Source organism: Oncorhynchus masou, chromosome 28, assembly GCF_036934945.1.
Source record: "Oncorhynchus masou masou isolate Uvic2021 chromosome 28, UVic_Omas_1.1, whole genome shotgun sequence".
NCBI lineage: Eukaryota > Metazoa > Chordata > Actinopteri > Salmoniformes > Salmonidae > Oncorhynchus > Oncorhynchus masou.
Genome location: NC_088239.1, coordinates 55697497 through 55722244, shown reverse-complemented (window position 1 = coordinate 55722244; position 24748 = coordinate 55697497). Strand labels below are relative to the sequence as shown.

The window sequence follows — 24748 nt, the reverse complement described above, 5'->3', positions numbered from 1 at the left end:
CTCAGATAAGGCAGCTAGCTACGTGGCATACTAGGCATCATAGACTTCCTGTCATCAAATTACAGTGAGTGACAGCATGTCTATTCTCCACAGAACTATATTCCTTCACACACCTACAAGCAGTGCCCACAGGGATCACTCACACATAGTAATGTGAACAAGAGTTTAGCAGCTTTAAGTCATCTCTCACCAGACTACCCATGAAGTATTACAAACTCTACATGTCAAACAACCACGAAGAATGATCATTGAATGCATTGTGTCTTTGTTGAGTTGTGCCTTTGTTGAGTGTCTGTGTTCACTCAAACACACTGGAGTCTTTCCAAGGCCTCTTCAGCCTTCCACAGTTCAATAAGTGTGTCAGAGAAACATGGCTGTAGGTGTGGAGAACACCAGTTTCTTTTATTACAGCTGATCCCAGAAGGATCAGACAGCATAGGCTACTCCATCTCTACAATACTGGGACTATTAATATGAGCAGGACCTTTGACACACAGTTTTACTATATCCACTCAGTCAAGAGCTTCAAATAGTTTGCATTGTCACTCTTTCTTTTTTCACACTTCTTCCTGTAGGTTTGAAATGCCTTTTTTGTCTATGTATGAAGGGCTTATTTATACCTGACATTCCAAGCTTTCTTCTCTTCCCACAGGATTGTTTATCTTTAACAGACACTTTCACTGAAACTGTTATGCAATTTTGCATTACTGTTTATAATGTGTCTGTGTTATTTCTAACATAAGATACTATAGCCCCTGTGAATGGACATGGCTGTTTAAACATGCGCTTCATGTTATAGGCCTAGTTCATCTTTTGTTACATGCCTAGGAGGGCAATCCAAACATCTTTAATGGGGGAAAAACTCCTTGGTAACAGATAGAGGGTTGTCCTGGCCTTTACTGTGTAACCAATATAATATAAAGAAATGCATTTACCGAACATGACTCCTAGTGACATCACTGCATGGCAGCAATGAGTCAGCATGTGAGCCAGGCAGGAGGAACTGGCAGGGAGGCAGATAGACAGACTAACCCTCTGATAACGATATTTCCTTGTTTACGTGCACCCTGAGTAGGGTTCTCACTGGTGGGGCTGAAATCAGAGGAGCTACAGCGGGTTTGTTTAATGTCCGGCTTTTAAGAGAACAATACAGACAGAGGTAGCTCTTTATCCCCCAGCCAAAAGAACGAGCAGGGAGACAGCTGGACAAATTGGCTAAGACAAGGGGAAGATTGTGCCTGTCCAGAGGCTGGGGTTTCATCACAACTGGGTCAGGAGTATTAATGAGCAGATCAAGAAGGTCTGCTGAATTTGTTGGGAAACCAGAAAGAACATTCCATGGATGGTCTCAGAGGAACCTGACGTCAACAGTAGCATTACACACCAGCACACACGTGAATAGACACATGCACATAAATTCCTCTAAGATAAAGCACCCTTAGATAAAAAGGGTGGAACCTTTCACGGAGCCAAATCCATAGAAATCCCCTTAGCTACAGTGGTGTTTACCACACTCATAGTGGTGTTTGCTGTGCTCATAACAGTTTAAAAACCTCTTGGAACTCCCCATCCCAGATCCGGGATCGTGACTAAAGCCTCAGGCTCATTAGCATAACGCAACGTTAACAATTTCTGAAAATCGCAAATAAAATGAAAATAATGCATCTGCTCTCAAGCTTAGCCTTTTCTTAACAACACTGTCATCTCAGATTTTCAAAATATGCTTTTGAACCATAGAAATTGACTAATTTGTGTAAGAGTATGCAAAGCTAGCATAGCATTTTGAGTAGCATTTAGCACGCAACATTTTCACAAAAACCAGATAACCAAATAAATAAAATCATTTACCTTTGAAGAGCTTCTGATGTTTTCAATGAGGAGACTCTCAGTTACATACCAAATGCGCAGTTTTTCCTGAAAGCGTCTGTGTGTAGGAGAAATCGTTCCGTTTTCTACATTGCGTCTGGCTACCGAAACGAACCGAAAATTCAGTCACCTACAACGTAAAACTTTTTCCGGATTAACTACATAATATCGACCGAAACATGGCAAACGTTGTTTGGAATCAATCCTCAAGGTGTTTTTTCACATATCTCTTCATTGATATGCAGTTCGTGGAAGCTTGCTTTCCTCTCTGTATCCCATGGAAAAATACTGGCAGCTGTCTTTTGCGCACCAATTTCGGCGCAGGACACCGAGCGGACACCTGGTAAATGTGGTCTCTTATGGTCAATCTTCCAATGATCTGCCTACGAATACGTCACAATGCTGCAGACATCTTGGGGAAACGACAGAAAGGGCAGGCTCATTCCTCTCGCATTCACAGCCATATAAGGAGACAATGGAAAACAGAGCCTCAAAAATCCTGCTCATTTCCTGGATGCCGTCTCATCTTGGTTTTGCCTGAAGCTCACGTTCTAGGGCACGCACAGAAAATATCTTGGTAGTTCTGGACACGTCAGAGTGTTTTCTTTCGAAAGCTATCAATTATATGCATAGTCGAGCATCTTTTTGTGACAAAATATCTTGTTTAAAACGGGAACGTTTTTCATCCAAAAATGAAATAGCGCCCCCAGAGCATCAACAGGTTTTAACATACTACAGGACAGCTTCTGAAGCCCTGGTGAGATGACTTGAATGTTTGTATGTACAGCATATGTCACATGTAAAGGTACCACAAAGAAAACCTTGGTAGCCTCCAGTTTTAAATTAGGCCTATTAGCAGTGCAGAGACCACCCATACTTACTGTAGGCATTCTCAACACATCTCATCCAGACACTACTTACTGTAGGCATTCTCAACACATCTCATCCAGCATTCTCAGGCATTCTCAACACATCTCATCCAGACACTACTTACTGTAGGCATTCTCAACACATCTCATCCAGACACTACTTACTGTAGGCATTCTCAACACATCTCATCCAGACACTACTTACTGTAGGCATTCTCAACACATCTCATCCAGACACTACTTACTGTAGGCATTCTCAACACATCTCATCCAGACACTACTTACTGCATTCTCAACACATCTCATAGGCATTCTCAACACATCTCATCCAGACACTACTTACTGTAGGCATTCTCAACACATCTCATCCAGACACTACTTACTGTAGGCATTCTCAACACATCTCATCCAGACACTACTTACTGTAGGCATTCTCAACACATCTCATCCAGACACTACTTACTGTAGGCATTCTCAACACATCTCATCCAGACACTACTTACTGTAGGCATTCTCAACACATCTCATCCAGACACTCCAGTAATACAATGCCACACTCACTATCCCCATCAAATCTTAAAGCGCTGCAAACAAGTAGAGAGAATCTGGCTTTCCACTTAGTGCTCTCCCTCCTACTCCCTTTCACTGTCTCTCAGTAACACTCAAATAGCACACAGACAGTTTATCTAATTATCTAGAAGTTAAAATGCCTGTAAGCGAGTTCTGCACCGACAGGACTGCAGAACTGTTGTTACAGCTAAGGTTCCACAAGACTTGGGGTAGTTTCTCTCAAAAGACAAGTCCAATCGTTAGGATTTCAATTCAAAGTTCAATTCCTCCTGGATAAGCCTTTGGTTAGAGTAACCAAGAGCATCTTTATTCAGCGTAATAGGTACTACCAGATGGTTGATTGTGTCTTAAGGTATTTTGCATACACCATTTTCTACTAGTATAGTAGGGTGACGAATCATTATGTTTGCATTCAAAGCGTGTGTATGTGTGTGAATGCGTGTGTGCGTGCATGTTTAGTGTGCATAAGAGGCTTAGCCTGGGGGAGGTTATAGAATGCTACAGGTTTATCGTTTTCTCTCTGCGTGCTCCCGCTGTATCACCATACCCAGACCTAGACCCAGACCTAGACCCAGACCTAGACCCAGACCTAGACCCAGACCTAAACCCAGACCTAGATCCAGACCTAGACCCAGACCTAGACCGAGACCTAGACCTAGACCCAGACCTGGCCGCAGACCTAGACCTAGACCCAGACCTAGACCCAGACCTAGACCCAGACCTAGACCCAGACCAAGACCTAGACAGAGACCCAGACCTAGACCTAGACCCAGACCTAGACAGAGACCCAGACCTAGACAGAGACCCAGACCTAGACCCAGACCTAGACCCAGACCTAGACCCAGACCTAGACCTAGACCTAGACCCAGACCTGGCCGCAGACCTAGACCCAGACCTAGACCCAGACCTAGACCTAGACAGAGACCCAGACCTAGACAGAGACCCAGACCTAGCCCCAGACCTAGCCCCAGACCTAGACCCAGACCTAGCCCCAGACCTAGACCCAGACCTAGCCCCAGACCTAGCCCCAGACCTAGACCTAGCCCCAGACCCAGACCTAGACCCAGACCCAGACAGAGACCCAGACCTAGACCCAGACCTAGCCCCAGACCTAGCCCCAGACCTAGACAGAGACCCAGACAGAGACCCAGACCTAGCCCCAGACCTAGCCCCAGACCCAGACCTAGCCCCAGACCCAGACCAGGAGTCAGAGTTAGGAGTGAAGCAAAAGAGAGAGCACTTACTGACCACTATAATCTCAACAGAGGGCTGTTTATGCTTAGTCATTATGAAAAGCTGCTTTGTCTGTCTTCTCCTTTGTCCAGTCAGTCTCACATCCACTAGTGCAGGACAGACAGATACAGTACATTACCATAGGAGTTTGGCCTGAAGTTCCCCTAACATACATCTTCTGTCTGCACCACAGTCTAGCCCACAGAGCATCTCACCAAGTCACCACTACTGCCAGCACATACCATGTACCATAAACTCTTGACCTCCTTTTTAGACCATGTGTCTTGTACATTTCCTCCAAACATCTTGCAGAGTTCGAATCATTTGTATTTTATTGAACCTTTATTTAAGCAGGGAGTCATGCTGAGACCACGTTCTCTTTTGCAGATGAGCCCGCCATACACATCAGTAAACAACTATTATGCTATACATATCTATTAGAAAATACATGAAAAGCAAACACAAAACACAAAAAGCAAAACACAATCACATGAAACAAACACATTCTTCAGGAAAAGGCCCTCTAACATCCCCCTAAATTTCCCTAGAGGCACCAACTCCACCAACTTGAAGGACTTTTGGAGATCATTCCTGATGAAAGGCGCAAAGAAACAAAATGCAGATTTACCTGACTCGGTGGCGATTGAAGGGATCTCCAGGGTTAGCCACCCCTGTGTCCGGGTCTGGTAACTTATACGTCTGAAGGTTAACAAAGAGGTAAGGTATGGCGGAAGTGTATGCAAGAGGGCTTTATAGACAAAAAGAGCGCAATGCATCGATCTACAAGATTTTAAGGAGGGCTGGCCTACTTTCTGGTACAAAATGAAATGATGTGTACTGAACCTGTAATTACCCAAATTCGCTATGATAAACTCTGTTCAAAGGCTTCAATACGGTGGCAGCTGCCTTCATATAGACTATATCGCCATAGTCAATATCTAGAATGAATGTTGACTGAATGATTTGTTTTCTGCTATTTACAGTGCCTTGTGAAAGTATTCGGCCCCCTTGAACTTTGCGACCTTTTGCCACATTTCAGGATTCAAACATAAAGATATAAAACAGTATTTTTTTGTGAAGAATCAACAACAAGTGGGACACAATCATGAAGTGGAACGACATTTATTGGATATTTCAAACTTTTTAACAAATCAAAAACTGAAAAATTGGGCGTGCAAAATTATTCAGCCCCCTTAAGTTAATACTTTGTAGCGCAACCTTTTGCTGCGATTACAGCTGTAAGTCGCTTGGGGTATGTCTCTATCAGTTTTGCACATCGAGAGACTGAAATTTTTCTCCATCCATCTCCCATAGTAGGCATGAGTATTCTATTATCATCATTTTCCACCAAACCCTTTCTGGTTCCCTGGCTGGCTGTCCCTCAAGTGTTGTCTCTACAGCTCTAGTGGACTCCGGTTCTGCTGGGAACTTCATCGACCAGGCCCTTGCCTCCTCCCTGAACTTACCGCCTGGGGACCAGAATTCCCAGAGGACCTGACCTGCTTTCCCACACCCACGTTTGTGGAGGGTCCTGTGAGTCCCCTCCAGTCTATCAATCTGTCCTCCAGAATTGTTGGCCCTGTGTGTTGAGACATATATGTGAATATTTGCCAGGCTCTGGAGAGGGAACCCGCTCCTGCTACCTGCCCTCCAGAGCACATCTACGTCCCCACGGGGGTGAGAGATTGGCTGTTGACCTGGGCACACACATCCCTCGCCGCTGGACAGCCATGTATCACCCGCACCATCCAATCCCTCTTCAACGAACAGGTGGAGAGGACCAACCAGGAGCTGGGGAGGTTCCTAAGGAGTCACTGCCAGGCCCGGCAGGGGGAGTGGGCCAGGTTCCTTCCCTGGGCCGATTATGCCCAGAAATAACTTCGTCACTCCTCCACCGGACTTCCTTGCAGGGCGTCCTGGGATATCAGCCGGCCCTGCCTCCATGGACTCTGAGCCAGACGGGCCCGCAGTGGACGCTCGTCCACTGCGGTGGTGGGAACGCCATAAAGGCCTGATTGGTGGATTGTTGCAGAGATGTCTGTCCTTCTGGAAGGTTCTCCCATCTCCACAGAGGAACACTGGAGCTCTGTTAGAGTGACCATTGGGTTCTTGTTCACCTTCCTGACCAAGGCCCTTCTCCCCCGATTGCTCAGTTTGGCTGGGTGGCCAGCTTTAGGAAGAGTCTTGGTGGTTCAAAACTTCTTCCCTTTAAGAATGATGGAGGCTACTGTGTTCTGGGGGACCTTCAACGCTGCAGAAATGTTTTGGTACCTTTCCCTGGATCTGTGCCTCGACACAATCTTTTCTCAGAGCTCTACAGACAATTCCTTCAACTTCATGGCTTGGTTTTTGCTCTGACATGCACTGTCAACTGTGGGACCTTCTATAGACAGGTGTGTGCCTTTCCAAATCATGTCCAATCAATTGAATATGAAAATAAAAGAGAGCCGCACACTCTAGGAGCTCAGATACAAAAATGTAATACCAACGTTTCGACAGCCAAGCTGTCTTCATCAGGGTATAATCACAAACACTGCGGGATGACTTGTTTATATAGTGTCAAAAGACACAGGTGTCTGTAATCATGGCCAAGAGTGGCCTTATATCATTGGTTGTAGGCACAAAAGATAACCCTTTATTAAGCAAAGAGACATGGGCAGGGCTCAATATCTTGCTTGATAAATTAAAGACACTCAGTCCCGTGGGTTCTGGTACCGTGTGAACGGTCTCCTCTGCCTCTGATATTCGTTTCTTCTTACCCCGACGGATGTGACATCTCGTCGATGGTCTCAACGTAGACTTTGATCTTAAGCCATTCTTGTGATTATTGTAACTTTGCCATTGTAATTGTTTGTAAACTTGTGTAGTCAAATGAATCTATGATCGTATGCTATCCATTTGTTGTTTGTATGCTGTTCTTTGTATGACATTTTAATATTTGATTATTAACCAATGATATTAGGCCACTCTTGGCCATGATTACAGACACGTGTGTCTTTTGACATTTCAGGAGGTGGAGATCGGGTTGCCTTGTTAGAATTCGTCTGCAAGTGGATAACCCGAGCTACCATCCATTCTATTTGACCAACGTGCATCACTGGAAAATAAACTGGTTGATGTAAGTTCGAGACTATCCTACCAATGGGACAGTAAAAACTGTAATATCTTATGTTTCACCGAAAATGACAAATAAAATTTTATTTGATATTTACCAAGGATTCTACAATTATGGCAAAAGAGTTTGGAAATGGGACGATCATTCTTTAGGTCACACGGGCCACCACCTTTGTAAATATGGGCCGCTTTCCTGACCCTGGGGATGGTACCAGAAAGAATTGTAAGATACAAAATATTTGTTAGCAATCAGAGGAGCAGAAAGCTGCTGCAAGAAATTATCAAGCAAATCAGTGGATTTTCTTTTCAATCTTGGGCAAGGCGTCTAACACATCAGTACAAAGTTGTTGAAATGGGAGAGGGGCAAGCAGGCGACTGGCTGACCAGGGTCAATTAAACCATAATTTCTTTCAAATAAAAAGCTGAGATAAAATGCTTATTAAAAGAATCACTTATCACATTTTTCTCAGTAATGATGCCAGAGTCTGACACAACTTGCTTAGTCAGAGAAGGAGAGGAATTTCCACGCTTCAGTGCATTAACTGTTTAACATCAGCCGAGTCTGAGAAAGAACTTAGAAAGTAGCTAGATTAATTTTCTTGGTTGAGGAAGTGCATCTATTTCTCAATATCTGGAAAAGCTGCCAATCAGCTACAGAGTCCGTTTTTCTAGCCTTGGCCCAGGCCTGATTACTCATCATAACAACATCTGAAAGTTCTACAGAGAACCAAGGATTTGTTCTATTTTATACTCTAAGGCGCTTAAAGGGAGCGTATTTGCCAGAGAGATAAAAATAGATGCTAATTCAGGGTCAGACATGCAGCTGATAGAGAAGTCAGAGTAATACATATCATGAAGAAAAGCTTGTGGGGGGAAAATGTTTCTTCATAATTATATGAGAATCAGTGTTAATCTGTTTGGTATCCCTAATTGGACAGTGATCACTGAGATTATTAGCAAAGACACCACTGGAGAAATACTTATGGGCAGGGGTGAAAGTAGATTTATGTGCCTAAGTAGATCTCTATGTGGCCTAAAATACTACACTGAACAAAGATGCAAACACAACATGTAAAGTGTTGGTCCCATGTTTCATGAGCTGAAATAAAAAATCCCAGAAATGTTCCATTCGCACAAAAAGTTTACATCTCTCAAATTTTGTGCACAAATGTGTTTACATCCCTATTAGTGAGCATTTCTCCTTTGCCAAAATAATCCACCCACCTAACATGTGTGGCATATCAAGAAGCTGATTAAACAGCATGATCATTATACAGGTGCACCTTGTGCCGGGGAAAATAATACACACCTTTAAAATGTCAAATTTTGTCACACAACACATTGCCACAGATGTCTCAAGTTGACAGAGCCTGCAATTGGCATGTTGCCGGCAGGAATGTCCACCAGAGCTGTTGACAGATAATTGAATGTTCATTTCTCTACCATAAACCGCCTCCAATGACCACGTATAACCATGCCTGCCAAGGACCTCCATATCCGGCTTCTTCACCTGCGGGATCGTCTGAGACCAGCCACCCGGACAGCTGATGACACTGAGGACTATTTCTGTCACTAAATAAAGCCCTTTTGTGGGGGAAAAATTATTATAATTGGCTGGGTCTGTCTCCCAAGTGGGTGGGCCTATGCCCTCCAAGGCCCACCCATGGCTGCACTCCTGGCCAGTTATGTGAAATCCATTGATTGGGGCCTTATGAATTGATTTAAATTGACTCATTTCCTTATATGAACTGTAACTCAGTCAAATCTTTTAAACCGTATCAATTTGCTTTTATATTTTTGTTCAGTATAAATAAAGCCTTGATCACCAGAATAATGTCATACATTTATAGAATGATCAATGCATCATCAACAATCTAGTTGACATCGGTAAAGTTTTCCTTTTCATTTCTGCTTTTCTTACAGAGCAAGGATTTCCAAATGACATCATTTCCCATTCCGATCTTGTCTCATCGCTGCAACTCCCCCAATGGGCCCGGTAGAGGCAACGGTCGAGTCATGCGTCCTCTGAAACATGACATACCAAACCGCACCACTTAACACCCACCGCTTAAGCCGGAAGCCAGCCAGACAAATGTGTCAGAGGAAACACCGTTCAACTGATTACTGAAGTCAGCCTGCAGGCACCTGGCCTGCCAAAAAGAGTCGCTAGAGCATGATGAGCCAAGTAAAGCCACCCCCCGGGCAAACCCCCCCTAACCCGGACAGCGCTGGACCAATTGTGCGCTGCCCTATGGAACTCCTGGTCACAGCCAGTTGTGACACAGCCTGGGATCAAACATGGGTCTGTAGTGATGTCTAAAGCACTGGGATGCAGTGCCTTAGACCGCTGTGCCACTCGGGAGGCCTACAAATGACATCAGTTTTCACCAGTTTTAAGGAAATGAAAGCTGTGACAACGATCAAACATATTTCTGATAGTATTTCAGCATGTCTTGGATGCATATTTTATGTGATTTAAAATGAAATACTGTCAGCTTTTATGTCGCTGAAAGAAATTACACGTTTAGTCATCACAACAGGTCCCTAAGCTCGCATTTGTATTCTCTCAAAATGCAGAAAGAAATAAATCATATTTCTCCACTCCTGTTTCCAAGACAAACATAACATTTGATCTGTCATTTTACTGTGAGGAACGCTTAATTCTGCAGGAGTTAATATTATAACAGGCTCCAGTCCGTGTCCAGCCTTCAGTTACTATTCCAACTATTAGATTACTCCACTCTAAAATAATTCCATCATTCATACAGTGCCATTTGATAAATGCAAAGAGACATCACTTACAAAACACCCAAAAGTGTTATGAATGACATTCGGTGATTGTCATTCATTTGGCCCACACAGGTCTTTTAAATTGAATTGATGTGTACACTGCTGTCCTCATGGGTCTCCGTCTCATCTCTGGCAAAATGTCAGTGTTATCATTGAACCACACCGCATTTTGGAGTGTATTCCCCAAGTTTTCAAGTTTATTCGCATATTTGTCATGTGACTTAAAGTACATATGGTAATGATAAATAGTGTAATAGACTACAGGCTCATGTTTTACCGGCACGGCGTACCCCCACTATTTATTTTGCCGGTACTCCGTACCCGACTATTCCTGCTTACTTTTACACCTGCTTATGGGGGCTATTTGTAAGAAATATACATATACATGTATCTTTGCTTTGTGTACATAAAGATAAGCCAACAGAAGGATGACTATATGCCCCAGTGATGGCCTTGAGATCTCTTTCCTCCTCAGTATTCCTAATGTAAAATCAGCCACATTTTACTTTTTTTAAAATTGTTACTGATTCCCATTATCTGCTTATCTCATTAACATTAAAGAGATACTTCAGGTTTTTGGCAATGAGGCCCTTTATCTACTTCCCCAGAGTCAGATGAACTTGTGGATACCATTTTTATGTCCCTGTGTCTAGTATGAATGAAGTTAGAGACTTCAAATGTATGCTAACCAAAACCTATTCATTTCAAAGTTTAACAAACCATACAACTCTATGCAAAAGGACGACTTCTAACAATTTACACTGAACATTTTACAAAAACACATTTACTGGAAGAACTGTGCAGATGCAATGTTTGGTTACAGAATATCTGTAAAATCTCCCTCAGATTTATTTGTCCACATTTTCCAGAAAGTAAATACAGTGGGGCAAAAAAGTATTTAGTCAGTCACCAACTGTGCAAGTTCTCCCACTTAAAAGGATGAGAGAGACCTGTAATTGTCATCATAGATACACTTCAACTATGACAGACAAAATTAGAAAAAAATCCAGAAAATCACATTGTAGGATTTTTTATGAATTTATTTGCAAATTATGGTGGAAAATAAGTATTTGGTCACCTACAAACAAGCAAGATTTCTGGCTCTCACAGACCTGTAACTTTTTCTTTAAGAGGCTCCTCTGTCCTCCACTCATTACCTGTATTAATGGCACCTGTTTGAACTTGTTATCAGTATAAAAGACACCTGTCCACAACCTCAAACAGTCACACTCCAAACTCCACTATGGCCAAGACCAAAGAGCTGTCAAAGGACACCAGAAACAGAATTGTAGACCTGCACCAGGCTGGGAAGACTGAATCTGCAATAGGTAAGCAGCTTGGTTTGAAGAAATCAACTGTGGGAGCAATTATTAGGAAATGGAAGACATACAAGACCACTGATAATCTCCCTCGATCTGGTGCTCCATGCAAGATCTCACCCAATGGGGTCAAAATAATCACAAGAATTGTGAGCAAAAATCCCAGAACCACACGGGGGGACCTAGTGAATGACCTGCAGAGAGCTGGGACCAAAGTAACAAAGCCTACCATCAGTAACACATTACGCCGCCAGGGACTCAAATCCTGCAGTGCCAGACGTGTCCCCCTGCTTAAGCCAGTACATGTCCAGGCCCATCTGAAGTTTGCTAGAGAGCATTTGGATGATCCAGAAGAAGATTGGGAGAATGTCATATGGTCAGATGAAACCAAAATATAACTTTTTGGTAAAAACTCAACTCGTCGTGTTTGGGGGACAAAGAATGCTGAGTTCCATCCAAAGAACACCATACCTGCTGTGAAGCATGGGGGTGGAAACATCATGCTTTGGGGCTGTTTTTCTGCAAAGGGACCAGGGCGACTGATCCGTGTAAAGGAAAGAATGAATGGGGCCATGTATCGTGAGATTTTGAGTGAAAACCTCCTTTCATCAGCAAGGGTATTGAAGATAAAACGTGGCTGGGTCTTTCAGCATGACAATGATCAAACACACCGCCCGGGCAACGAAGGAGTGGCTTCGTAAGAAGCATTTCAAGGTCCTGGAGTGGCCTAGCCAGTCTCCAGATCTCAACCCCATAGAAAATCTTTGGAGGGAGTTGAAAGTCCGTCTTGCCCAGCAACAGCCCCAATACATCACTGCTCTAGAGGAGATCTGCATGGAGGAATGGGCCAAAATACCAGCAACAGTGTGTGAAAACCTTGTGAAGACTTACAGAAAACGATTGACCTCTGTCATTGCCAACAAAGGTTATATAACAAAGTATTGAGATAAACTTTTGTTTTTGACCAAATACTTATTTTCCACCATAATTTGCAAATAAATTCATTAAAAATCCTACAATGTGATTTTCTGGATTTTTTCCTTCTCATTTTGTCTGTCATAGTTGAAGTGTACCTATGATGAAAATTACAGGCCTCTCTCATCTTTTTAAGTGGAGAACTTGCACAATTGGTGGCTGACTAAATACTTTTTTGCCCCACTGTATCTGCTCCGAATTAAGATTCAACGATGTCTACAGAAAGAATGGGGTGTCAGCTATGAAATGACACATTGACTTACTGAACTACAGTAAGTGAAATGAATTTACACCCAGTAATAGAATTGCGTTAATGAAATTTAATCACGGGTCCCTGATCTGTACTACACAGGAATGCATAATTATGGATATGAATGTCATTCTCTTCATGATGTGGTATCCAAAATAGGTACACAAAGGTATGTAATAGTCACCTTTGCATATTTGGCTATTATTCTACACACTGGCTATTATTTTAATGAGCTCTGCCCCCAAACAAGACCAGGCCAAATCTGAACCAATCATAGACATCAAAGTACAGTACAGAACAGTAGAGTTCAGTACAGTACAGTACAGTCGAGTTTAGTACAGTACAGTAGAGTTCAGTACAGTATAGTACAATACATTATAGTGTACTCAACTCTAGTGTGCTCTACTGTGTACTGTACTGAACTCTACTGAACTACTGTGTACTGTACTGAACTCTACTGAACTACTGTGTACTTTACCTTTCTTTACTGCACTCTACTGTGCTGTACTGTGCTGTCCCAACTTGTGAACCCAACTGTGGTTTGTGACTACTATCAAATCAAATGTATTTATATAGCCCTTCTTACATCAGCTGATATCTCAAAGTGCTGTACAGAAACCCAGCCTAAAACCCCAAACAGCAAGCAATGCAGGTGTAGAAAGAAGCACTATGATTTCCCATTGTAGCCAATTCAATTGCAGAAGTTCCGTTTTCGAGTTTTAATCACTTAATAATTGATTAACAAAATTGATACCAGTAAAAACACTATAACTAATTGATAGGTCTACCTTTACGTGTTACTTCTGTGAACATTCGTTATCCTCCCTCCTCATGAGGGAGAGAAATGTGAAAATATCTTAACGATATGTGGGTTTTTGGTAACTGAATTTGAAGGCACAAGGCAACATTTCTTAAACTTACAGAAGGCAGACAGATGTCTCCAAAACTAAATATAAGTGTTGATATTAGTTGGCTGGGGTATTTACTTCAGCATTGTGTTTTGATGTATTTCTAATACATTTTAAGACTTTTTCTGCTAGATGGTTTCTAAGTTCCCTTTTCCATCTGTTTGACCAGAAATAAGAGCCTTTGCTTATTCCAAATGTTTGGGATTTTTAGGATGTAATGGTTGGAAAATGTATATTTGCCTTCATTTCTCAAAAAATATGAACTCTTAGCTTTCATTTGACACCGAATTGTACATGCTCCTATGAACTCCACATGTTGGTGCTCATGGGTCCTTTTACATGGAAATGACTTATAGTACACATTATTGAGCTGGAGGATCTGCTGAATTAGTGTGGAAGGATTAGATTGTAATTTGTGGAAATCTGTGAAATCTATGCACATCAATGTGTTTCTATATTAAGGCCTGGTTTTAAAGACTCATTAAAGTAATTTGTTTAACTACTTCAGAGCATTTCATAGAATCCTGAGCAGTTCAAACACGGGTGAAATGAATGTTGCTACTCTTGCTTACCCTTGTGCCAAATAGGAAATCATAATCAGTTTCGGTCATTTTGTGATAAATTGTCACGTTCTGACCTTTATTTCCTTTGTTTTGTCATTATTTAGTATGGTCAGGGCGTGAGTTGGGATGGGCAATCTATGTTTGTTTTCCATGATTTGGGGATTTCTATGTTTCGGCCAAGTATGGTCCTCAATCAGAGGCAGGTGTCATTAGTTTTGTCTGATTGAGAATCAGACTTAGGTAGCCTGGGTTTCACTGTGTGTTTGTGGGTGATTGTTCCTGTCTCTGTGTTTGCACCAGATAGGGCTGTTTTTTTTTCTTCACGTTTCTTGTTTTGTTAGTTTGTTCATGTGTAGTTGCTTTATTAAAGAACCATGAATAGTAACCACGCTGCACTTTGGTCCGCCTCTTCAAGTCAAGAAAACCGTTACATAAATCCTTAAATACTTTTTCCACTTGATCTGACACAGCAAACTAGGTCAAATAGAGAAATCTGTGACCTGATGGATTTCCAACATGATTCCATTACCAAACAACTAAATATGAGTAGCATAAACTGTTGTGTCAGATGATGTAAACTTGAGGGAGATGGAGAAACTCCTGTGGCCAGAGGAGCCTTTGTTTGAGAGGAGAGGGGAGGTGCAGAGTGAGAAAGGGCACCTGGAACCTAGACTATTACAGGTGGAGGTGAAGAAGGAGAGTAGAAACCCCCTCTCTCCAGTGGCCACTGATCTTAAGAGTTGCTGGCATGGTAACCAACACACACACACACACACACACACACACACACACACACACACACACACACACACACAGGCTTTCTGACCTGTCTCAGGTAATAGAAGTTGTACACTCAGTAGACTTGTGTGTTGGGTAGTCAGCTCAGACCCATCAAACCTTCCATTCGGTTTCCAGCAGTAAAGAGTGGTACTGTGGAATGTGTGACATTCCAGAGGAGCTTCCAGCCCCACACTACCCACAACAAAACCTCTCTAGTCTCCAGCCCACCACTTCTGTCTCCAGGCTGGGTTCACTTGAACCCTGGCCTTTCAAGATAATCGTTCCAATGCTTGATCAATGTTTGCATCCTTGTCATCATGAGGGTTAAAGGAAACTAGTCCATTCGAGGAAATCAGTTAGTTTCGTGAGGTTATACAGTACCAGTAAACAATAAAACAGACAATCGCCTGTGACATTGTGTCACAACAGATAACAGCACACACTAAATGGAAACTCTAGCTGGTGGGTAGATAATGACAATAAAAATATAATCTGTTTGTCAAAGCAGGATACCAATGCTCCTGCCTCTAACACAATGTATCAGTGGTAGGTGGCTCATCCATCCCCACCCAGGATACCAATGTTTCTGCCTCTTACACAATGCATCAGTGGTAGGTGGCTCATCCATCCCCACCCAGGATACCAATGTTTCTGCCTCTTACACAATGCATCAGTGGTCCCCACCCAGGATACCAATGTCCCTGCCTCTTCATCCATGGCTCATCCACCCAGGATACCAATGTCCCTGCCTCTTACACAATGCATCAGTGGTAGGTGGCTCATCCATCCCCACCCAGGATACCAATGTTCCTGCCTCTTACACAATGCATCAGTGGTAGGTGGCTCATCCATCCCCACCCAGGATACCAATGTTCCTGCCTCTTACACAATGCATCAGTGGTAGGTGGCTCATCCATCCCCACCCAGGATACCAATGTTCCTGCCTCTTACACAATGCATCAGTGGTAGGTGGCTCATCCATCCCCACCCAGGATACCAATGTCCCTGCCTCTTACACAATGCATCAGTGGTAGGTGGCTCATCCATCCCCACCCAGGAAGAGTCTGATCTTTAGACTAGCTACCTGTCTGCACTGATCTGTAACAATTGATCAAGTTAAAGCCAGTCAAATGATGGGCATCAGCTTATTGCTTACACTTGTCAAGAAAGGAAATAAACTACAAACCCCTGTCTCCAGTGCAGCCAAGTAGACTAGCCAGGCAAATATAACTTTAGGGAACTAAGTCCTGTTGGCTGTCTGTTAGAGGAAGAGATTAAGGGAAGAGGAGAAAGGAAAGGAGCGTGGGGGTTGAGGAAGTGGTGGGCTTCCACTGAGGGCTTCTGGGCTTCTGAGGTTTATGAGGGAGTTGGGGTACGCAGGTCAGAAAAGGTCCAATCATATGTCTGAGCCAAAAGGGGAGGTAGTGGGTGGTGGCTGTTAATGCTGCCAGGACTGAGCAATTAAACAACATTGTATGAAGCTTTTTTAACCATTGTAAGTAATCCCATCAACGTCTGAGGCAAAGCAATGCTTGGACCTTTTGCCTCATAAGTCTGACACATCTAGCTAATTAATCATCAACAACCTTCTCTCCACACTCCTTCAGGGCTATGATTAGGGCTGTGACGATCATAGAATGATCATAGGTTATTGGTTAGACAAATGACCGTGGTCACCGTTAAAATAGTTAGAATAGCATTTGTTTTTTAAAATACGTACATTTTCCTATTGCCTCCGCTCATGACATAGGTTGCGTTCCCCTGCAAAGACGTTGCATGCATCAACCAATGGTTGCGTGCCACATCTTCGACTGTGCCGTTGGAAACCAGATTGCTATAACATAGGATGCGGTTAGCTTATAGGTAAAATACCTATCCAGGTGTTGTACGATTTGGCAGGCGTCAGCAACGCCTGGGCAGAGGAATGGGCCCTGAATGTGCTGCTGCTGCAGGGAGGGGGCATTGCTACAACACCTTGCTTGTTTCAGCCAGCCGCAACAAAGTTTCATCACGTTGTACTCAACCGCACGAAAGCAAGGCTGTTTTTATTTATTTACAGTTATTGGAGGTTATTGTATTTTCATGATGGTCTTCATCCATAATCTTTGGTTACATGATTATACAGTAATTGTGCCAGACCTAGCTATGATTATATCATGATCTAGTTCAACTCCTCAGTCTAGACAGACCAGGGAGAAACTGAGACCCTGGCCCTGTGGGGAAGTCTTTCTTTGTGACTCACAACCATTTACAGCCAGGAATGCAGGGACAGGGAGTGTTTGCTGAAGTGGGTGTGAGACGGGAGTCATCAAGGTTAATGCTGGTTAGTGGTTACCTAGCCAACTCATCTTCACCAGGGAATGAACCATAAAAGTTCAAACTGATTACATGACCTCACCATCCCAACAACATGTGTTTGAAAGCCTTGTGTTTTGTGGGTCTTACAGGGCAAACTGAAACAAGCAAGTCAGTCATTACATTTGAATCACTTAGCAGACACTCTCTTCCAGAGTGAGTCCATACATTTTCATACTGGTCCCCTGTGGGAATCAAAGCCACAACCCTGGCATTGCAAGCAACATGCGCTACCAACTGAGTCACACGGGACCACATGACATGGAAAGGTAGAGTGTTTTTAGTGAGGGCAGTGGTTTCTGGTACGGTTAATGAGTGTTGGGTTACTGTAAATGTTTGTCTGTTTCTGTTTGCACAAGCTCAACCCAGATCCATTATCAGCCAGCTACAAACAAACAGGCTGAATAGGTCCAAGCCTGATTTCCCCAGCTTGCTGTTTGCAGTATGCTTAGGCTTGTACAGTTAACCCAAACAGGCATTATTATTCACGCCAGGAGAGTAACATTCCAGATGCTAGTAACTACTATAGGCCTGCACTGTTTTGTTTCTGGTTTATCTATGTCGGCCTAGTTCCAAGAGGTTATTGGATAGACCGTGGAGACGTTTTTACCTGAAATGTTAGGTTTCATTTCCTTCAAGCCTCACCTTTGGACACTTTCTTTTCTGTATTATGTAACTGTGTTTTAAGTATTACTCTCGCTAGAGCCCCACTACTAACATCACATTGAAAGTGCAGAAATCAGGCCTTGTCAGATGGATCAGCTGCAAGAGCCAATGATATATTCTGACAACAACCTGTTTTCTGTTAAAAGCAGGAGTATCAATACAGTGGTGTTACCTTACTGTATCAGATGTCTATATTCAGACTGGGGCCCACTATGCTGCTCACCCAGGGGAAGCTCCAGTCAACACAGAACAGCACAATGAATAGAATAGACACACTGACTCTCACAGCCACCACGTCAGATCTATAAAGGGAAGGTCACACTCTTATTATTGACTCTGCGGGTTTCCCTGTCACTGAATGAATGCTAAGTTTAATACACAAAAAAATGTAAAGCCTTGGCGTACCCGTGCTAGCCTGTAGTGTACCCGTGCTAGCCTGTATGTGTACCCGTGCTAGCCTGTAGTGTACCCGTGCTAGCCTGTATGTGTACTTGTGCTGAATTAATTGCAAAGAATCAGACCTAACGTTTTTTTGGATATGGCTAGAAATGAACAACTAAATAATAACAAATTGTAATAACAGGTGCATTATTTGTGTGTGTTTATTTGTGTTTGTCTTCCTCTGCTAACTAATCAATGGAAATACAGACTAATGGTCTACTCTTCATCAATAATACAGTTGGCCACTTAATCTCCCTCATCATCCATTTTACAGCTCTACATACTAACCATAGCAGACACATCGGGGGCTGCAGACATCACAGTACTTACTAATCTATTTATTGCAGTACAATACTGGGTAACTGTATACACCTCACTCATATCACAATGTAAATATATGGCGGCTATGGAGCAAATCCATATAGCTCATATGATGAAGTAATGCATGTAATAATGGTACACATTTAGCATACACTGTAGTGCCTGATACACACAGATACACATATTTACCCACAGAAAAGACGCACCCATGTGACTTCAATTAGATCGATCTCCTTTACTAAAATATCCTCACAGCAGTCCTGTTGCCTATAGTGACGATGGCATAATGAAACACAAGAACCAGTGTCTGATGTTCCTCAACACGATTCAGGGCTTGCTTGGGCTGGCTAGCGAAATAGACTTGGCTACACTTCAGCAGAATCATTTTAAAAAGCTCTTGAGGACTGTCTCCTAGGGCCTCACAGACTTCATGCAGACTGACTAAATGAGAGGAGACTAGGCTGATTGTGTAGAAACTAGGCAGCTCACGGACAATGGTGCGGCAAGAAGAAAGAGAATAATTTCACCCAATTTTGCCTCCTCTCACTCTGAGGAGTGGAGCTTCTATAGGCAACATCCATGGTGGAAAAAAACTCAGAGAGAGAGATAAGACTGAGTGCTGACATTTGTCACAATGGACAGTAGGGTTATTATCATTGCTTTAGAGTGGGGCAGCAGCAACCATATCAAGAGTAGATGGGATGCATGTGTCATACATTTTAACACTGGCATTCCTAATGTGAATCTCAATGTTAAGGATAGGACACAGAAAAACACCATGTATTTCTCTCACTAATCTAAATGGATTTTGGTTGGATTAAAAAAAGGTTTATCTGTCTGGTGTTATGAGATGGATAGTGAGGGGATTGGAATATGACTCTTCTGAATGTACAGCCTCTGATAGGAACACAGAGTATTCCTGCACCCTATTCATCAGGTCGTAATGTTTCACCAATCACTGTATAGAAAAAAATGACTCGCAAATCATGACTACATTAAGACAATTTCTCAGGTCACAGACAGGGCATTTAAAACAGTCTGTCATTGATCAGATTTAGAGCCAAGGCATTTAACGGATGATGATGCCATAAATCAAATAGGGCAGCCATTGCATTTAAAAGGATGATTTCATTGATCACATAACTAAGCATTTACATTAAAGTATGGTGTCTTGGCTGAGAAAGAGCCTGAAATGGAGCAGGAATATCTAAACCTAAAGAGTCTTCATTCAGCAAGGAAATACCATATATCACACTGAGGCGATACCATGGTCTGGTCAAGTGTTTCACAGTAGACGTCTAATGTGAGTGCTTTGTGTGTATTCATAGACTATCTACTTAAAACTGCTCAAGCAATGAGGTATCTTGGAATGAATTGCAAAAATCCCTGAAGCTGGATCCAGTCTTATATCTCCCTCTCTAACTTTAAGCACCAGCTGTCAGAGCAGCTTACCGATCACTGTACCTGTACACAGCCAATCTGTAAATAGCACACTCAACTAACTCATCCCCTTATTGTTATTTATATTCTTGCTCTTTTGCACCCCAGTATCTCTACTTGCACATCATCATCTGCACAGCTATCACTCCAGTGTTAATGCTAAATTGTAATTATTTTGCCTCTATGGCCTATTTATTGCCTTACCTCCCTACTCTTCTACATTTGCACACACTGTACATACATTTTTCTATAGTGTTATTGACTGTACGTTTGTTTATGTATAACTCTATGTTGTAGTTTTTGTCGAACTGCTTTGCTTTATCTTGGCCAGGTCGCAGTTGTAAATGAGAACTTGTCCTCCACTTGCCTACCTGGTTAAATAAAAGTGAAATAAAATAAATAAATAAACACCTTCACCTTGTTGGTATGTAGGTCATTAGGCCAACAACGCTGGGTGACATGAGGGTGTTAGGGTGCTAGGCTGATGACAACACCTCCCTACTAACACTACCCCACAAGTGTCTGTGTCATCAGAGTTCGCCCTTATTAGTCCCATCAGTCATCATAGGGATGTGTGCTCGCCGGGCTGGAGCCTGGTGAGTGCCTCTCTGGTGTCAAGTGCACAGTCAGGTCTAATATGACCTCACATAACATATCACAGGAAATATTGTAAAACTCTTGTAATACCATCTGTCACAGGTCTGCAAAAATAGGACGGTCCTTAATCCGGTAATACATACATAGACATGTCAAGGTGTGTCAGACTCAAACAGTCAAGGACACTAAGAAATGTTGGATTGAATTCACCATGTCACACAACATGATTCAGACAGGAAAACATTCATATTCAAACTTAATAATAAGATACCTGAATAACACATGTAGTATAATGTCATTTCACATTTTGATCAGATCCATCTGCAAGTGTTCACCAAGAAAGCAAACATAGATTGAAGAGGAACTTGGGAAGTCCTATGATGGATGCTTGCAGAATACTTTGCAGTAGTCAGACTACATTAATGGAGATTCTGGGAAGGGTTTGCATTTCAAGTAACCATACCTGCCAACGTGGAGGGCCAAAGTCTCAGTGCCTAATATATGCTTTATATCTCATTAGCCTCGTGTGCCAGTCTGTGACCTCACAAATCTGAAAACTCTGTACTGTATACAGAATTTGGTTGCAAGCAAGGAACTGTTTAATAATGTTGGGTAATGGTCATATATCATGTGAAAGAGAGGAAGGTGCAATAACCTTTTGAATAAGGGTCATTTGTCAGTTTCTCCATTTACAGTTGAAGTCGGAAGTTTACATACGCCTTCGCCAAATACATTTGAACTCAGTTTTCCTGACATTCCTGACATTTAATCCGAGTAAAAATTCCCTGTTTTAGGTCAGTTAGGATCACCACTTTATTTTAAGAATGTGAAATGTCAGAATAATAGTGGAGCGAATAATTTATTTCAGCTTTTATTTATTTCATCACATTCCCAGTGGGTCAGAAGTTTACATACACTCAATTAGTATTTGGTAGCATTGCCTTTAAATTGTGTAACTTAGGTAAAACGTTTAGGGTAGCCTTCCACAAGCTTCCCACAATAAGTTGGGTGAATTTTGGCCCATTCCTCCTGACAGAGCTGGTGTAACAGTCAGGTTTGTAGGCCTCCTTGCTCACACAGGCTTTTTCAGTTCTGTCCACACATTTTCTATGGGATTGAGGTCAGGGCTTTGTGATGGCCACTCCGATACCTTGACTTTGTTGTCCTTAAGCCATTTTTCCACAACTTTGGAAGTATGCTTGGGGTCATTGTCCATTTGGAAGAACCATTTGCGACCAAGCTTTAACTGATGTCTTGAGATGTTACTTCCACAGAATTTTTCTTCCTTGTGATGCCATCTATTTTTTGAAGTGCATTAGTCCCTCCTGCAGCAAAGCACCCCCACAACATGATGCTGCCACCCCTGTGCTTCACGGTTGGGATGGTGTTCTTTGGCTTGCAAGCCATTCCCCTTTTTCCTCCAAACATAACGATGGTCATTATGGCCAAACAGTTCTATTTTTGTTTCATCAGAACAGAGGATATTTCTCCAAAAAAGTATGATATTTGTCCCCATGTGCAGTTGCAAACCGTATGGCTTTTTTTATGGCGGATTTGGAGCATAGGCTTTTTCCTTGCTGAGCGGCCTTTCAGGTTATGTTGATATAGGACTCGTTTTACTGTAGATATAGATAATTTTGTACCTTTTTCGTCCAGCATCTTCACAAGGTCCTTTGCTGTTGGTCTGGGATTGACTTGTACTTTTCGCACCAAAGTACGTTCATCTCTAGGAGACAGAACGCGTCTCCTTCCTTCGGGGGGGGCAGGGTAGCCTAGTGGTTAAAGCATTGGACTAGAAACCAAAAGATTGCAAGTTCAAATCCCTGAGCTGACAAGGTAAAAAATCTGTCATTCTGCCCCTGAACAGGCAGTTAACCCACTGTTCCTAGGCTGTCATTGAAAATAAGAATTTGTTCTTAACTGACTTGCCTAGTTAAATAAAGGTAAAAATAAGTACATTAAATGACAGCTGCATGGTCCCATGGTGTTTATACTTGCGTACAGTTGAACGTGATACATTCAGGCATTTGGAAATTGCTCCCAAGGATAAACCAGACTTGTGGAAGTCTACAATTTATTTTCTGATGTCTTGGCGGGTTTCTTTTGATTTTCCCATGATGTTAAGCAAAGAGGCACTGCGTTTGAAGGTAGGTCTTGAAATACATCCACAGGTACACCTCCAATTGACTCAAATGATGTCAATTTGCCTATCAGAAGCCTCTAAAACCATGACATAATTTTCTGGAATTTTCCAAGCTGTTTAAAGGCACAGTCAAATTAGTGTATGTAAACGTCTGACCCACTGGAATTGTGATACAGTGAACAATGTAAACAATTGTTGGAAAAATTACTTGTGTCATGCACAAAGTAGATGTCCTAACCCACTTGCCAAAATTATAGTTTGTTAACAAGAAATTTGTGGAGTGGTTAAACAACAGGATTTAATAACTCCAACCTAAGTGTATGTAAAACTTCAGACTTCAACTGTACATAGACATTATGTGAAAGTTGTCTCTGGCTATAGACTGATTGCATTCCCCTATTATCTGACATGAATCCAGTCTAAGATCACTTCTACACACACAATATAAACAATAGATTCTTTGTGTAACACCATGGAAACCTTACAAGCTGCCCTCCACCTTGCCTAACCTACCTTCTCTAGAACTGTTCATCCACTGTTGGTCCAAATCTACCATATGAAAAATAGCATATCTATGCAAGTCCTAAAATATTCGGTATATTTTAGTAACAATTGACCAGATTAAAATGAGAAAATCATTACACAACCACACCTGTTGACTTTCTATGATCGTGGTTTTGCTTCACGACATACCGTTATAACTAGCAACAGATGTGAAACTGTGAACACTAAGGTACAGGTCATACTAAACTAGAACTAAAAAGGATGTGGTAACGTTACAGTATGTAGCCCACTGTCTGATTTGATCTCTTACCAAAACTGCCGTAAACATCTGAAATCAGCAGCTGTCTCAGTCAAGAACAGGCATGTCCACTTAACCCAGCACCAATGCGCAATATGTATCAAACATAAATATAGGCTACTTCAATCCTATTTGGCATGGCAAAATACAAATAGAACAAACAATAGAACACTTTAAGGACGTTATCTTCTGTTTAGGCCATGTAAAGAGGAAAAGTTTCTCTCCTCCCGTTCAGTTCGTCCACCGAAATCGAACCCTGATGCGCTCCATTGAGCCAGTGATACATACAAAAAATATGTAATCTTACCCTTATATTGCAGTGAGGTACCGGTTGTAATTTTCACAGACCCACTTATGGATTCGCCAGGGCTGTAGACCACCTTGTTGTTGGTGAAAGTAATATCGAATTCCTTAAGCTTACCCATGACTCCGCAACCCTCTGCGTCTCACAACAAAAAGCGCTTAGTGGTGCGCGAGGCAACGGTCTACCGCTGAAAGGAAGCTGAGCAGACAGAGCTCTCTAGGCCCAGCTGCAGCACGCACGTCACCCAGTTTCCAGTAGCAGTGACGTCATTACGACAATATTTGATCCATTATTTAAAAATGATATGCGGATACATTGAATCTATTCAAGGTTGGTACTCTTCCATAACTGACCACACAATGTAAATATTTGGTTATGTAGGTCTTTGTGTTTAGGCCACCTTGACAGTGTTCACAGTGCACATCCCAGTGTAGATATGATA

General features: G+C 42.3%; 1 protein-coding gene across 1 annotated transcript in view; it reads right to left on the bottom strand.

Moving 5' to 3' along the window:
• The window catches only part of LOC135517935 (arrestin domain-containing protein 1-like), a 53035-nt gene extending 28525 nt beyond the window's left edge, over nucleotides 1-24510 (bottom strand). The window contains exon 1 of the mRNA XM_064942667.1: nucleotides 24310-24510. Coding sequence (XP_064798739.1) covers nucleotides 24310-24427 — 118 coding nt within the window. The 5' untranslated portion in view covers nucleotides 24428-24510. The remainder of the gene's footprint in view (nucleotides 1-24309) is intronic.
• Between the last annotated feature and the right edge of the window lie 238 nt (nucleotides 24511-24748).